The 14,569-nt window shown below is 46.8% G+C and overlaps 2 protein-coding genes across 5 annotated transcripts in view; one reads left to right on the forward strand and one right to left on the reverse strand.

The window, feature by feature from the left end:
- The window catches only part of LOC138964089 (ankyrin repeat domain-containing protein 26-like), a 609,546-nt gene that overhangs the window by 321,442 nt on the left and 273,535 nt on the right, over nt 1–14,569 (forward strand). For all 3 annotated transcript variants that reach the window (XM_070335976.1, XM_070335974.1, XM_070335975.1), the window contains exon 38: nt 1–209. This exon is cut by the window's left edge and continues 7 nt beyond it. In XM_070335976.1, the coding sequence (XP_070192077.1) occupies nt 1–209 (209 nt within the window). The remainder of the gene's footprint in view (nt 210–14,569) is intronic.
- Nucleotides 7,040–11,879, reverse strand: LOC138964079 (uncharacterized). Of its 2 annotated transcripts, none has more exons than XM_070335970.1 (2): nt 11,490–11,879; nt 7,040–10,733 (listed from the first exon to the last, which is right to left on the reverse strand). In XM_070335970.1, the coding sequence occupies exon 2, from the start codon at nt 10,731–10,733 to the stop codon at nt 9,642–9,644; it is 1,092 nt and encodes a 363-aa protein (XP_070192071.1). In that variant the 5' UTR covers nt 11,490–11,879; the 3' UTR covers nt 7,040–9,641. The 2 variants fall into 2 exon arrangements, with proteins under 2 accessions (XP_070192071.1, XP_070192070.1); XM_070335969.1 differs by having other exon boundaries at nt 11,477–11,879.

Genomic DNA, 14,569 nt, shown 5'->3' on the forward strand with positions numbered 1-14,569 from the left:
AACAGGTGGAGCAAGAGAAGAGCCAGTTGAAGGAGGAGCTACACGAAGCCAATGAGCGCCACCGACTGGCACAGGAAAAATGTTTGGAGGCCCAGACACGACTGGCTGAGCTCACGGACAGACTCAACCGTGCTGAGCACACATCACAGCTTTCAACGCAGAATCTGGCAACTACCTCTGCCAGTTTTACTGCAGTTGCCCGCTCCAAGGTACGTGATAATCAGAGCCTTCAGTGAAGGAGCAAGTTACACCTTTGTTAATTTCACAAGTAAACTGTGGTTGGGTTATGTTTCTTCAAAGATGGCAGAAAGCAATTCTTATTTTATTTAGTTCATTGGCATTCTTTACCAAGAATAAATATGGCTATATGGCTTGCTGTGTCGTACAAGATTTACACGAGTTGCTTTTTTGCTCACCTGAGTAGTCGGTGAGTCTTGGTAATGAGCGGTGTCTGTATGATCGGCCGGCCGGCCGGCCGTGGACAAAAACCTAACCGTTGAGGTTATTTCATATGTTTTTAAAGCTAGAGCTTTGAAACTTAGCATACTTCTGGGGTTTGATGATTTCCTGACATGACCCCAGTTTGGTTGACCGTCGTCAAATTTTGGGTCACAGTGAGATCGTGTTTGATCCATATAAACTTAATGTTGAAGTTATCTCAGATGTTTTTGAAGCTAGACCTTTGAAACTTTGCACACTTCTAGGGTTTGATGATCTTCCGACTTGACCACAGTTTGGTTGACCGTCGTCAAATTTTGGGTCACAGCGGGGTCATGTTTGATTCCTAAAAAATGAACGTTGACGTTATCTTAAGGGGTTTTAAAGCTAGACTTTTGAAACTTTGCACACTTCAAGGGTTTGATAATATGCCAACATGACCCCAGTTTGGTTGACCCTGTTTGAATTTTGGGGTCACAGCAGGGTCTTGTTCCTAAAAACTTAACGTTAAAGTTTTCTGAGATATTTTGAAAGCAAAAATTAAGCCTCCACATTTCACAAAATTTTAGGTGTTTATAATCAGCAGACAAGACCAACTGCTTGTTTTCATCAAATTTTAGAGTCACAGCATGAAAATGTTTGCTGGAGATGATTATCACCACTGAAAATATTCACTGAGCTATTAAGAAAATAAGTCTGGACCTCATCAAGCTATGATTAAATATAACCAACTGTTTTTTGAGATTCTTCCTACAATGATTTTTATTAAACCACATTAAATTACATATCTTAACCCAACTCACATATAGCAATTTACTTCAGTCTAGTGCTAGAACGCTGTATCGCATCACCTTGGTAACAAGGGAGGCAACTCTAAAAAAAAGAGCTACCTTGACCCATAAACAGGACAAAGTCACGTGACTTCCTGACCTTGCCGCCATATTGTAATCATTCTCGACTCAGCGCGCCGTGGCTACGGACGTGTTTCGCTTCGCTTAGGCTTCTCAGCCTTTCGTCTGACTTTTCCTTGAGTCAGACTTCACCTTGGTTTTCCTTGCACGTCCCTCTTCTCCTACTTTGTGTTTGGGGTGAGCTTTTTTGCTTATTTTTGTCATTTTATTGCTTGACTCAGGTTGTTCTGCACTTAGAAAATTTTACACGCTTTCGTCCGCCATGTCGGATAGCGGTAAGAAGAAAAGTTCTAAGCAAGTGACGGAGCCTTCTCCTGTTAAGAAGCCTTCTCGTAAGTCGAGGGGCTCTTCTAGTCAAGCCATTGTGAAGGTTTTAGACCCTTCTTCCAAGCATTCTTTTGATGTTAAGATTGACATGCCTAAATCTCCCTCCATGCCGAGTCTGCCTTCAGAATCAGTACCGGTTGCTTCCGGTTCTAGCTCTGTTAGTGATACACAGGATGTTGCCTCTATTCTCCGCTCTTTGAGCGCTCAGGTTTCCTCCCTTTCAGCAGAGCTTTCGTCGACTAGGGCGGAGTTTTTGTCTTTGCCTAAGGGTGTCGGCGATACGTGTTCCCTGGCCAGGGTGCGTGTTCCCCCCTCGGCGACTGTGACTTCGACCGATGTTCATGCTTCCTTTGATGCGGGCGACGGTGTCTCTCTTCTGCGTACCCAGACCTCTTCTGGTTTTCGGTCTGATTATGCTCAAGGTATTTATCCTTCGTCAGTAGCTGGGTTCTCCGGCAAACACGAAGAGCGTATCCTGGAGGAAGTAACTCTCCCCGATTGCCGGGCAGCGAGTGAAAGTTCTGATCCCCTGGCTGCGCCGTTCCGCTCGCGCGGTAGGCTGGTTCAGGGTAGGAGCCCAGATACGCGTTCGTTCTTTGATCGAACAGGGGATTCGCTTCCGTCGGCAGCCTTCGTATCGTACGAGGCCAGACCGGCGCAGCATTCCCCGCTTCCGCCCGATGGGCAGGAAGCAGTCCCTGGGGGGACACCGCTTGGGTATAAAATTCCTCGGGTGTCTTCCTTTCCGGTTGACGCTTTGCCTGGCTATCACAGCCACGGTGGTAGTGTACTTCCGGGTTGCACAGAAGTGCGGGACTTTGATTCGGAATTCGGTGCTTCCGCTCAGGATGATGAAGACACCAACTTCCGTGTACCGAACAAGCTTCCGGTAGCCTTGGCTTTGGCAGCGGAAGTTGCCTCACGGTATTTCGAAGAAGGTGTGGCAACACAGACAGGTTCGTCTGCCCCACCTCCTTCAGCCTTGGGAGATTTCCGCTCAGAGAAAGACGTGAAGCAGCAGTTCCGTTTCTGCGAGTCTCCCTCGGTAGCTTACGAGTTGTCCAGAGTGCTGGCTGGGGGGCAATCTGGTAGTGCTTCTCTCACAGTTCCTCTGTTGGCGGCGCACGGTCAGGCTCCTATTTCAGCACAGCCTTGGCTCGCTTCCGCGAGCCTCTCCACGCCGTTACCTGAGGGTATGGCAAGGAGATTCTGCCTTCCGTCCAACCCGGTTAACCTCATTGAGTCGTTTGCTTTGCCGCGCGCTACGCTTCCGATCACTCGGGAACTAGCGGCTCTTCGGCAAGATGGCGACAGCAGGGACAGGGCGGTTCCTTATACGGAGCTAGCCCTCATGTCTCTGGAAGAAACTGGCAGGCGTTTGTTGGAACTATCCTCTCTCTCGGAGACGTTGCAAAGATCTCTGTCTAGATCGATCTCTTCGTCTCTCGACCCTTTTCAGTTTCAGGACGACGCTGTGGCTAAGGATGTCACTACTCTGTTAGCCACTTTGGCTAAGGTGTCGTCTGAACAAATGAGTTTGTCAGCGCGCCTTTACGCTCATTCCGTTCACGCTCGCAGGTCTGCGTTCCTCACGGGTTCTAGGATTCAAGACAAAGTTACCATCGAGTCTCTTAAGTGTTATCCTTTTGTTGAGGGTTCTCTGCTGGGACAGCCGTCCTTTGATGCTCTCCGTAAGGAGACGCAGGACGCGAGAGACATGGCCATAGCACAGATCGCTGACCATGGTCTTTCTCACCAGAACAAAAGTCAGGGTCCTCCTAAGCCTCAGACCTCTTCGTCGAATAGGGGCAAGGCTCAGCGTCAAGGTCCTTCTTCTCGGGGCAGGGGCGGTGGTGCCCCTTATCAGAAGAAGGGTCCGTCTTTCGGGAAATCTCGGGGGTCGGGGCGCAAGCCCCACCCCCCCCCCCCCCCGCAATGATGCTCCCCCGAACCACTCGTTCCCACAGCCCCCACCCCTTTGGTGGCGGGCGGCCCCTCCCGGGCCCTGCTAGGCTGGTTACAGTCGGTAAACAGCCAGTGGATTGTGGACATTGTGCGTTCGGGGTTCAGGCTGCTCTGGTTAGACGGCAAAGCTCCGTTAACAAGAGTACCTCCCTCGTTTCAGTTCCCCAGGAAACAGGAAGCTCAATTGGCCATTCAGGGCGAGATCTCTTCTCTTCTGAAGAAGGAGGCAATAGAGGAGGTGTTGGACCGCAATTCCCTGGGCTTCTATGGCAGAATTTTTGTGGTCCCAAAAGCCTCGGGCGTCTTGGACTTGTCTCCCCTGAACAAATACCTAAGAGTGGTAAAGTTTACTATGGAGACTCCGGCGTCGGTAAGAGACGCACTCAGACAGGGGGATTGGGTCACGTCAATAGATTTGACAGACGCCTACTTTCACATACTCATTCACCCTGTGGACAGGAAGTGGCTGAGATTTCTGTGGGGAGAACAGGTGTTTCAATTCAGAGCTCTCCCGTTTGGGTTATCTCTTGCCCCGTGGATCTTCACAATAGTCGTGCGTCAGCTTTGTGCCCTGGTCAGGCAAAAAGGGGTGCGTTTACGGGCTTACCTGGACGATTGGCTCATCCTCAATCAGGATTTGGAGGCTTGCAGAGCTCATACCCAGTTGGTCCTCAGCCAAGCTCTGGAACTGGGTTTTTCAGTAAACCAGGAGAAGTCAGAACTCACGCCTTCACAGGTGTTTACGTATCTAGGCATGACGTTCAACACAGTAGATTGGTCGGTCCGCCCTTCTCAGAGAAGGGTGGACAAGCTTCAGGACCTGGTGAGATCTCTGACCCTGAGGAAGAAAGCGCCCGTGCGCGTTCTAGCTTCCCTTCTTGGTCAGATGGAATCTATGGCTTCCCTTGTGCCTCCAGGCAGGGTACACAAACGACCATTTCAGGCGGCTCTGAGTTCGGTGTGGAAGCCTTCTCTTCAAGGCTGGCAGATAGCAGTCTCGTTGGAAGGGCCGGTGGTTTCTACACACGACGAGGCAGTGGCTACTCCCCTGGATTTCACAGGGAGTACCAATCTCGCTTCCTCCACCGGACACAGATCTGTTTACAGATGCGTCCACGGAGGGTTGGGGTGCTCACCTCTCTGTTCACACTGCTTCAGGTCTGTGGAACATGACACAAAGCAGCTGGCACATCAATGCACTGGGGCCCAGCCAACAATGGTTTCCCGATCTTCATCGTCTCGCGGACGGTCCTCCCATTCCTCTAGACGTCAAAAAGGGAGAACTGGTTCAGCCAAGATCGGGCGTACATCACGAGAACCCCCAATCGCTGAGGCTTCACGCGTGGATACTGTCAGGGTCGCTCTGCGTCGCTCAGGCGCCTCAGATTCCACATTAGAGTTTGTACAGAAAGCCCACAGAGTTTCCACTGGATCGGTATATTCCTCCCACTGGTCAGCTTGGGTAAAGTGGTGTTCCGGGAAGAACTACTTCTCCCCGGTCCATGCAGGTTGCCAACCACCTTTCTTGGTTGGCTGCTCAGGGCATATCTCCTTCTTCCTTGCGGGTTCGGCGCTCTGCTATCTCGTCTACGTTGAAACAGTTAGGACACTGCATTAACCTAGGCGGTGTCATTGCTAGCGTCCTCAAGGGCGCAGCTATAGGTTTCTCGAGATCAAAGTCTCCTTTACCATTGTGGGATTTGTTTTTGGGTCTTAAGTTTCTTGTTTCACAGGATTTTGAGCCTTTGCAGTCGGCAAGTTTGGCTAACTTGACTCGCAAAGCTTTGTTTTTGGTGTTGTTAGCTACTGCCCGTAGAGGCAGTGAGGTGCATGCCCTTTCAGGTCTGTCTAAAGACATTTCTCTTGAAAGCGATGGTTCGCTTATTTTAAGATTCAGACCGGGTCCTCTTGAGACACGAATGGAAACTGGACGGGCAGATCATATGGACAACACATGTTGGATTTTTTCTCAGCTAGGGTATTACGCTCACCTGTCAAAAAAATGACAAATGTTTTCTCGAGAAAAAGTTGTGTGTTTGTGTGCACGCACGCATGTTTTCACATGACTGATATACTGTTCGTTGCGAGGATCGTGGTTCGTTGTTTTTTTAAATTTTAAAATGTTAATTACAGACGTAAGAGCAAAGAAAGAAAAAGATAGAAAAAAGCCAGCAACAACAAACAGATAACAGCAAACCAACCATCATATATACAATGTGTATTCCAGAATTACACATCACTAAATTAGTGAAACATCACTACAACAAATAACTGAAAACCAATTGATGCAGTATTTTATCTTCCTTGCAGCTCGAATCAACGTAAAAATCTCTCATTGATTGTTTCTGCCACCCAAACTCCCTCCCCCTTTCACTCCCCCCCCCTCCCCTCTTCGCCTCAGTTCACAGCCGTGGTGACCTTTGTCTGGCCCCCTCCATTCTCCCTCACCCCTCCCCCACCCCTCCCCCACGTTTTGACACCCTCTCGCAGGCCATAAATCACTCAACTTCCTCAAGCCAGGGATGGACAAATTTCGTCTTCTTTGATGACCGTTCTCAATTCTCAAAGACATCGCTGCGCTTTTTCTTTTTCACACACACTATGGACACTTGCGTGTACCAGCGATAGAAACTTAACAAAACACCCCCCCTCCTCCCTCTTACTCCGATTTAAGAATAACCGCGAATAATCGAGTGGTGCAGGCAATATGATATTATCTCGATCTGGAAACAACACGCGCTGGTAACGTTTTTCATTTCGGTGTTCCGTTCTCGTCCAAGCCAGTGTTGTCGTGGTTTTTTTTTAATCAACAGAAAAGTATTAGAACTTGCATTTTATGAATAAGCACACAGAATCTGCTCTAACAAAATTCACGTGGGTCAACGCTGTGCTGTGTGTTAATTGTGTCACTCGGAATTACTGGTACAAGACCCGGCCGGGCTACCCACTCCGCGAAACTGTTTATTGTTTTAGGCATCTCAAATAATTACTCAGTTCTTCTACACGTACCATATCAGGTCCCTGATTTTATAATAAATGGATAATTCAGGTATAAGCTTGCCATCTTTTGGAGTGAAACTGCAATATGGGAACGGGAGTGCATGGGGTCAGTGAATGGATAACTATAATATGTTACAACAACAAAAGTGTATCCGTATGATTTTAATTTTGTTTCATTACAGTGACTAATTGTCATGTATTGTGTGATTTTGCTTCAATGTTAGCTTCATCACTGTGGTTTACTAGCACTAGACTAGATGTTCTTTTAAGTAGTGCTACATACTTTGTTTCTTTGATCATTCATACAATGTTATGTCGCGACACCACTCTCACATTTTTACACATATACACACAACTTCCATCCTCATACCGCACCATCTAAAACTTCACCCTGATAGTAACATTTCCAACATTTATTGAGCTGGTATATACACATGTGTATCCACACGTCCACAAACTCCCCTGACTGGGGTTCAAAATTCCACGAGCAACAAACTTGCTGCTGTACATTCCTCTTTAAGCAAAAAACCCCCCTGACCAGGGTAAAAAGTCTATCCATGTACAATCAAACATTTAGCTGTTCTGAGTCACTACTCCTCAGCCACAATTACATAAGTTCAAAACAAACATATTGTTGTTCAATCAGGTTAATACTTTTTGGCATAATCGGGCGCAGAGTGGGGAGATAGACATAACCACAGGCAGCAATTATCCACTTTTTTAAACACAAAATTTAGAAATGCACCCCCTCCGCTTCTCTGTATCCAATTGCCCTCATCTGTACCAGCGAATCAGCAGGCCCCTGGCTGACGTCTCAGCTCTGTTTTGCCCATTACGTACTATACTTGCAGAAGTAATCTGGTGGAGTCCACCAACCAAATCACTCTGTTTAGCACGCCAACCCCTGGCTCTCACAGGGTGAGAAAGACTAGCAATGGATACAGGTCGGTAATGGTGCAGCCACAGGACCCTCCTCCACTGAACCAGGCCACAACAACATGGCCTTTTGTAAGGGCTCAATCCTGGGAGGATCCTGCAGATATCGTTAAAGTTACTGAATAGTGTGTGCTTCCAAGCAGAATTACTTTCGCCTGTGGCCATGTCTATCTTATGCCCCCACAAAGCACCGTAACACAACAGTAATGCAAAAACACAAGCTATAAAATGATTAAAATTCACAAAAACAACAAGCAAAAACAAAACCAAAACACGTTGTAATGAGATTCAACCCCTTTTACTTAATTGACTAAAATAAAATTAAAATTATCCTTAACTTATAGAAGGGTGGGTGGGTGGTTTTAAATTGAAACTGCTATGCTACTGTTGTAGGTCGAGCAAAACCAAGGTGACTAGTATAGCTAGACAAATTGAAGAAAACTGGAGCTATAAATTGCGCCACAATTTCGGTGCTGGTCTAACATCCAGGGTGTTTTGTCTCCCGACCAAGCTGTTTGAGAATAACCCAAAATGCTGACACAGTAGCCTGCTGAATAGGAATAAAACCAATTCAGCATACAGGGGTACGTCGTTCGCCCGACATAACAACATTTAAGATTGAGGCTTAAATGTCTTTATGTCGCGACACCACTCTCACATTTTTACACATATACACACAACTTCCATCCTCATACCGCACCATCTAAAACTTCACCCTGATAGTAACATTTCCAACATTTATTGAGCTGGTATATACACATGTGTATCCACACGTCCACAAACTCCCCTGACTGGGGTTCAAAATTCCACGAGCAACAAACTTGCTGCTGTACATTCCTCTTTAAGCAAAAAACCCCCCTGACCAGGGTAAAAAGTCTATCCATGTACAATCAAACATTTAGCTGTTCTGAGTCACTACTCCTCAGCCACAATTACATAAGTTCAAAACAAACATATTGTTGTTCAATCAGGTTAATACTTTTTGGCATAATCGGGCGCAGAGTGGGGAGATAGACATAACCACAGGCAGCAATTATCCACTTTTTTAAACACAAAATTTAGAAATGCACCCCCTCCGCTTCTCTGTATCCAATTGCCCTCATCTGTACCAGCGAATCAGCAGGCCCCTGGCTGACGTCTCAGCTCTGTTTTGCCCATTACGTACTATACTTGCAGAAGTAATCTGGTGGAGTCCACCAACCAAATCACTCTGTTTAGCACGCCAACCCCTGGCTCTCACAGGGTGAGAAAGACTAGCAATGGATACAGGTCGGTAATGGTGCAGCCACAGGACCCTCCTCCACTGAACCAGGCCACAACAACATGGCCTTTTGTAAGGGCTCAATCCTGGGAGGATCCTGCAGATATCGTTAAAGTTACTGAATAGTGTGTGCTTCCAAGCAGAATTACTTTCGCCTGTGGCCATGTCTATCTTATGCCAACAAATTGCTAGCAATTTACCCCACATCTGCCCGCCCTAATTATACCTATGAGCTGTCTCTCTAAGTTCGCAACAAAGAGTGTGTTGCCCCACTCGCTGAGGTGTACACCATCTGCGGCGAGGCACCGGCTGTCGTTGCTTATGTTACAGCAACTGCTAGATTAACTTAAAATGAAAAGTTATTCTATTATACGCCTAACTTACCCCCCCCCCCCCCCCCCCCCCCCCCCTTCAGATGAACACTTGTTATTGTTGCGAATTGATTTTAACAACTTGCCCAATTTACGAAACCTGTGAAAATCCGCCATCTTGTGTCACTGGGTTCCCTAAGTTATTCCCTTATGTATACCCGTACGGCTTGTGATTTCCACCTTCCCAATATCTTTATCTCTTCCATTGTCCTACCGCTTATGACAGCTGTAGTTGCAGCTCCAATACGGAACGAAGGAGAAGAAAATCGGTTTACCTGCCAGCCCAGGGTGGCCGCACCCTTTTTCAAAACTGCCTGAAATTGGTACCTTGTTAAAGGAGCGCCACTGAAATGCTTAAACAGAAGACCTGGTCCGGCTGGTCTCGCACTTATGTAGGCTCTCATGCACCGAACTGGGCACACCTGGCGATGACTACCTACTGTCGTCAAATGTATCACTGAACCTATCTGATGATGTGTTGGTAGCCTCCCCTTTCTTGCGACAACTGACTTCTCCATGGGAGGAGCTACCACAGCTTGAACAGGCGTGTCTGTATGAGCAGTTGTCGCGAGTGCATCCCCTTTTTCTGTTGAAATAATGGCACGCGCCCCCACCTCTTTTGGCACTGTCCCCCCCTTGGGCCGACTGAGCTGGAGGTGACCTAACAAGGGATGAGGTCACACTTGGTGGCTTACAGAACAGCTGCAACCACAGCTGGTTGTCGATGTTTCCCCACGGTCGCGTTGGGTCTGCTTCCTTTACTGTGCGGAATTGCTGGTCATAGAGCAACCAGCCATTGCCCGGGAAATCCCGGGCCGCGCCTCTGATTAATTCCGCATAAGCCAGCATGTCCTGCAAACATTCAGGGTGGACCACCAGGTATACCGACATGTAAATGTGGAACGCACTGGTCCACTGCGCCAAGGACATTTCTCCTTTTCCCCTCTTTTCTTCCTTTGGGACCAGGCGCCCCTGGTCGTCCAAGACATAGGCCACTGTCTGCCTGTCCTCTTGCCTGTCCATAAAGGATTTGGCAAGGAGAATTGCCAGGTCGATGGATTTCCCCTCCACAATCTTTCTTCTGACATCATGTGCCACTGTTATAGAGAGGTGGTCCATTCTATGACCCCTGTGTCCTCCCGCCCCTTTCTCGAAAGCGTCTTCCAAAAATCTCAGCCTCTCACGTAATTCCCGTATACTTGGATCGGTTCCGCTCGTGGGCGCTGAAGTGCGGGCATCCGACGATGTTGTCGCATCCTGTCTGGTCTCTCGCCCATCATCCCACCAGTCTCGCTGGCTCGGGCCAGGCTGCCCATGGCCACCGTCTCGCTGGCTCGGTCCCGGCTGCCCATGGTCCCCGTCTCGCTGGCTCGGTCCCGGCTGCCCATGGTCCCCGTCTCGCTGGCTCGGTCCTGGCTGCCCATGCCCACTCGGCCCTGGTTGCTGCTGCACTGGGCTGCGTGACCTCAGTCTGGCTGGTCGCCTGCCAGCCCCCCGGCGTTGAGGTCGTCCTCTCCCAGACATCTGTAACACTCAGACTATAACTAGTTGAATTACCGTGTTAGAACCCAGTGTTGTTCTTCCTTCTGCCGTTTCTGTAGCGGCAAGGTACAGCCTGATGTGACCACAGCTTTAGGCCCCCCTAATTATTTAAGGTTCTTGCCCAAGTATTTTTTAGTAGAACTTGTCCCCCCTAAATTCGACAATTAAAACATTTCTGCGTTTGATATTAACCTTTTCAAACTTATTGTGATTGCTTTTCCTTCATTATTAGTAATCACTGTCAAGTTCTGTCCTCGAATTCCTTAGTTCCCATTGAAAACAGTACAGCACTACATGGGAGGTAACTTGTGACCCCCTATGAAGAGTACTCTGTTATCCGGTAGTTACCTCCCTTCCTTTAATTTACCCTTACATCCATGGCAAAACGAAACCGTCATGTTTTCCAAATTGTCGTGCTGTACCAAAATTGACTGCGTTGTCAATCTCCTATCCCTGTAAACGTGACCAGGCAAATTACAACATGCCCCCGGCCTTTACTAGCACCAACTTCCCCCCTTTTCTGCGACTATTATGAGTGGCTGCTGACTCGGTCACTTCGACAGTGTGCGTAAGACGATCAGCTCCCGGCATGTATCACCCCTTTCCAATATGCTGACCGAATTTTGCTACAAAATACACGAGCTACAAGGCGACTGCTGAGAAAGTTGTGGTATCCTAGAGATAGGATTCCCCATGAAGAAGTGTCAGTCAAAAGTATTGCCTACCGTGAACACTCACCACACCCCAGCAAAAAGTAGGTCACGGTGTCGTGGCCGCCGGTTCCGCGGTTTTCCTTTGTCTTTCCCTCGACTCCGATGTGACTCGTCAGACACTACCAAAACTTCGTTCTCCTCGTCGAATCGATGTAAAAAGTGAATTGCTTTTAAATTGAAACTGCTATGCTACTGTTGTAGGTCGAGCAAAACCAAGGTGACTAGTATAGCTAGACAAATTGAAGAAAACTGGAGCTATAAATTGCGCCACAATTTCGGTGCTGGTCTAACATCCAGGGTGTTTTGTCTCCCGACCAAGCTGTTTGAGAATAACCCAAAATGCTGACACAGTAGCCTGCTGAATAGGAATAAAACCAATTCAGCATACAGGGGTACGTCGTTCGCCTGACATAACAACATTTAAGATTGAGGCTTAAATGTCTTTATTATACAGGCAATTAGGGCGAATTAGTATCATAAAGTTCATCTTATTCCTTTGTTACTCAGATATATGAAAGTGAGGTTCTATTACATGGCTTGGACTTATAAGAGTGAAATTTATCCATCAAAAGTTTGTCTTGAAACTTTTCTTGTAATTTGCTTACGAATTTAAGCAACGGGCATTATTAGTATGATGGTTAATTTCGGAATGAATAGCAATAACAGCTAATGCCGGAACAGCCGTGCGATGTTATTTTTTCCCTCCCGCTATTTCAAGCACGTTCGCAGGCCGACAATAGTTTCACAGAGCAGAACAAACACTCGTTTAAAACTACGAAACACACACCACGTTTTACGTTCACTATTGTGTGTGTGGTTTCTTCTCTTTTTAACTTTCTGTACCTGCAAAAGAAAACGAAAAATAACTGATATTTTAACAACTGTTGCGATGTAATCAGTAATAAAGTGCCGTTTTCCATCGGTATTACTTACTGAATTAAAACAAAATTCGGTGTCGCTTGCCGTAGTCCACACTCAACGAAATCCGAGAATGAGGTCTGTGTACGCGACGTGCTGTAATTAGAGGGGGCTTACTGTTGACATTGGTCACGCAACTTGTTCCCTCTTTTCTCTCATTTTGTTGTTGTTGTTAGCTTTGAATTTATCTTCTGCTTTCCATTACTTTAAAAAGTAGGAATGGGCAAGGCTGACAAACGAACTGTTCGGAAAACAACCGTGTATGTAAAAAATGTCAGTTTCTCTGCTAGTTGAACAACAATGCGATGAAGTTGCTATCCACATTAAGCCAGTTTGGAGGACCTGCAAGGAACTGAAAAACAAACAACAACAACATTAACAACTACAACAACACCCTGTAACGCCACAATAAACACTGCCCGAGATGAGAAGCAGAAGTGGAAGGAGAGTAGAGGGGCTGGTAGCTAAAGAGGACGGAGGGTGGAGGAGGGAGGGTGGGGGGGAGGGGTGATGGTGGGTTCCTTGGCACAACAAGACGTTAGCAGCCCATCTGCAGCCGGCCATGGCCGAGGGATTTGATTTAATGAATGTGATTTGTCAAGTGGGCTTGTTTTGGACGTAACTAATTAGTAGAAAAATGGAGATCAGCTCGTTATGATCAGAATTATATGACTTGACAAAAGAGTGTCAATTACCTCGTAAATGAGCCAATCCGTCACTGAGATGAGAGTAAGGTGGGATTTTTAGAATTCTACTTCATCAGCCCGCTCCTGCATGTGTTTCTCACCTCCTTGACAAAAATGGTATGGCTGGGTTTGGAACACTGACACCACATGTGTCAGAAACTCGGACAGCCAAACACTGGCAGTTGCTGGATAAGCACCTACAGAGAGGTGGGTGGGCGAGGAGTGGGAAGATGCCGGGGTCAGTAACAAGTGCTTATTCTGTTCTTTTTCTTTGCTGTATATATGGGTCATTCCATAAAGCTGTGTACCAAAAGTGTGACATGCATCGTGAAAATTGAAACTGTCTGAATAGGTTGTTTTTATGGTTTATGTGACAGATATAGACATATGCCACGGTGCCATGCTAAAAAAAAGATAAGTTTATGCTTTTTGGATACGAGGGGTGGTCGGAAAGGTGTGTAGCGTAAAATATTGTTGTCCAAACACACAAGACAGATTACAAAAAGCCATAGTATAATAGTAACAAGCTTTATTTGTTTCCCATTCAGAGCTCATTCTGAACAAAATGCAGTCGGGGGGAAACGAATTGAAATAGATATTTGGTAACTAAAACGTATTTGTTTGATTGCGTCAACCAACAAACAAACAGTATCAATAACAAAACATCGAGTCGACATGCAGCTAGAAAATGAACATTGAAAGTCCAGAATCAGTTATCACAGAGGCGGGGATGTAGCTCAGTCGGTAGCGCGCTGGATTTGTATCCAGTTGGCCGCTGTCAGCGTGAGTTCGTCCCCACGTTCGGCGAGAGATTTATTTCTCAGAGTCAACTTTGTGTGCAGACTCTCCTCGGTGTCCGAACACCCCCGTGTGTACACGCAAGCACAAGACCAAGTGCGCACGAAAAAGATCCTGTAATCCATGTCAGAGTTCGGTGGGTTATAGAAACACGAAAATACTCAGCATGCTTCCTCCGAAAACGGCGTATGGCTGCATAAATGGCGGGGTAAAAACCGGTCATACACGTAAAAATTCCACTCGTGTAAAAAACACGAGTGTACGTGGGAGTTTCAGCCCACGAACGCAGAAGAAGAAGAAGAAGAAGTTATCACAGAGACAAGTAAGGCTAGGTTAGTACATTTTCGCGCCGCGTCGCAGCTGACGTCAGCATATGTTGTGACGATTCCATTGGTCCATGACGTGGCGTCATCAACCGGCTTATGAATGACTGTGTTATGATTGGAATTCTTTTTGTTTTAGTGACGTCGTCATTGAATAGACTCGAAATTCGGTCAGATTTAGGTGCGTTGTTTTTAACACACGGCAGATCAAGAGCCTTAACGATTTTGATTATTAATGATTTGCTGTGTCTTCGAGTTACGTCGGACACACAGTGTTCCTCTCTTAAACACGTTGTATTGTTTTGTGTTTATATCTGAATCATGGAATAACTCGGATACAGAACAATACACAAACTATCCACACAATAGACACGATACTT

The sequence above is a fragment of the Littorina saxatilis genome, linkage group LG4, assembly GCF_037325665.1.
Source record: "Littorina saxatilis isolate snail1 linkage group LG4, US_GU_Lsax_2.0, whole genome shotgun sequence".
In the NCBI taxonomy this organism is placed as follows: domain Eukaryota; kingdom Metazoa; phylum Mollusca; class Gastropoda; order Littorinimorpha; family Littorinidae; genus Littorina; species Littorina saxatilis.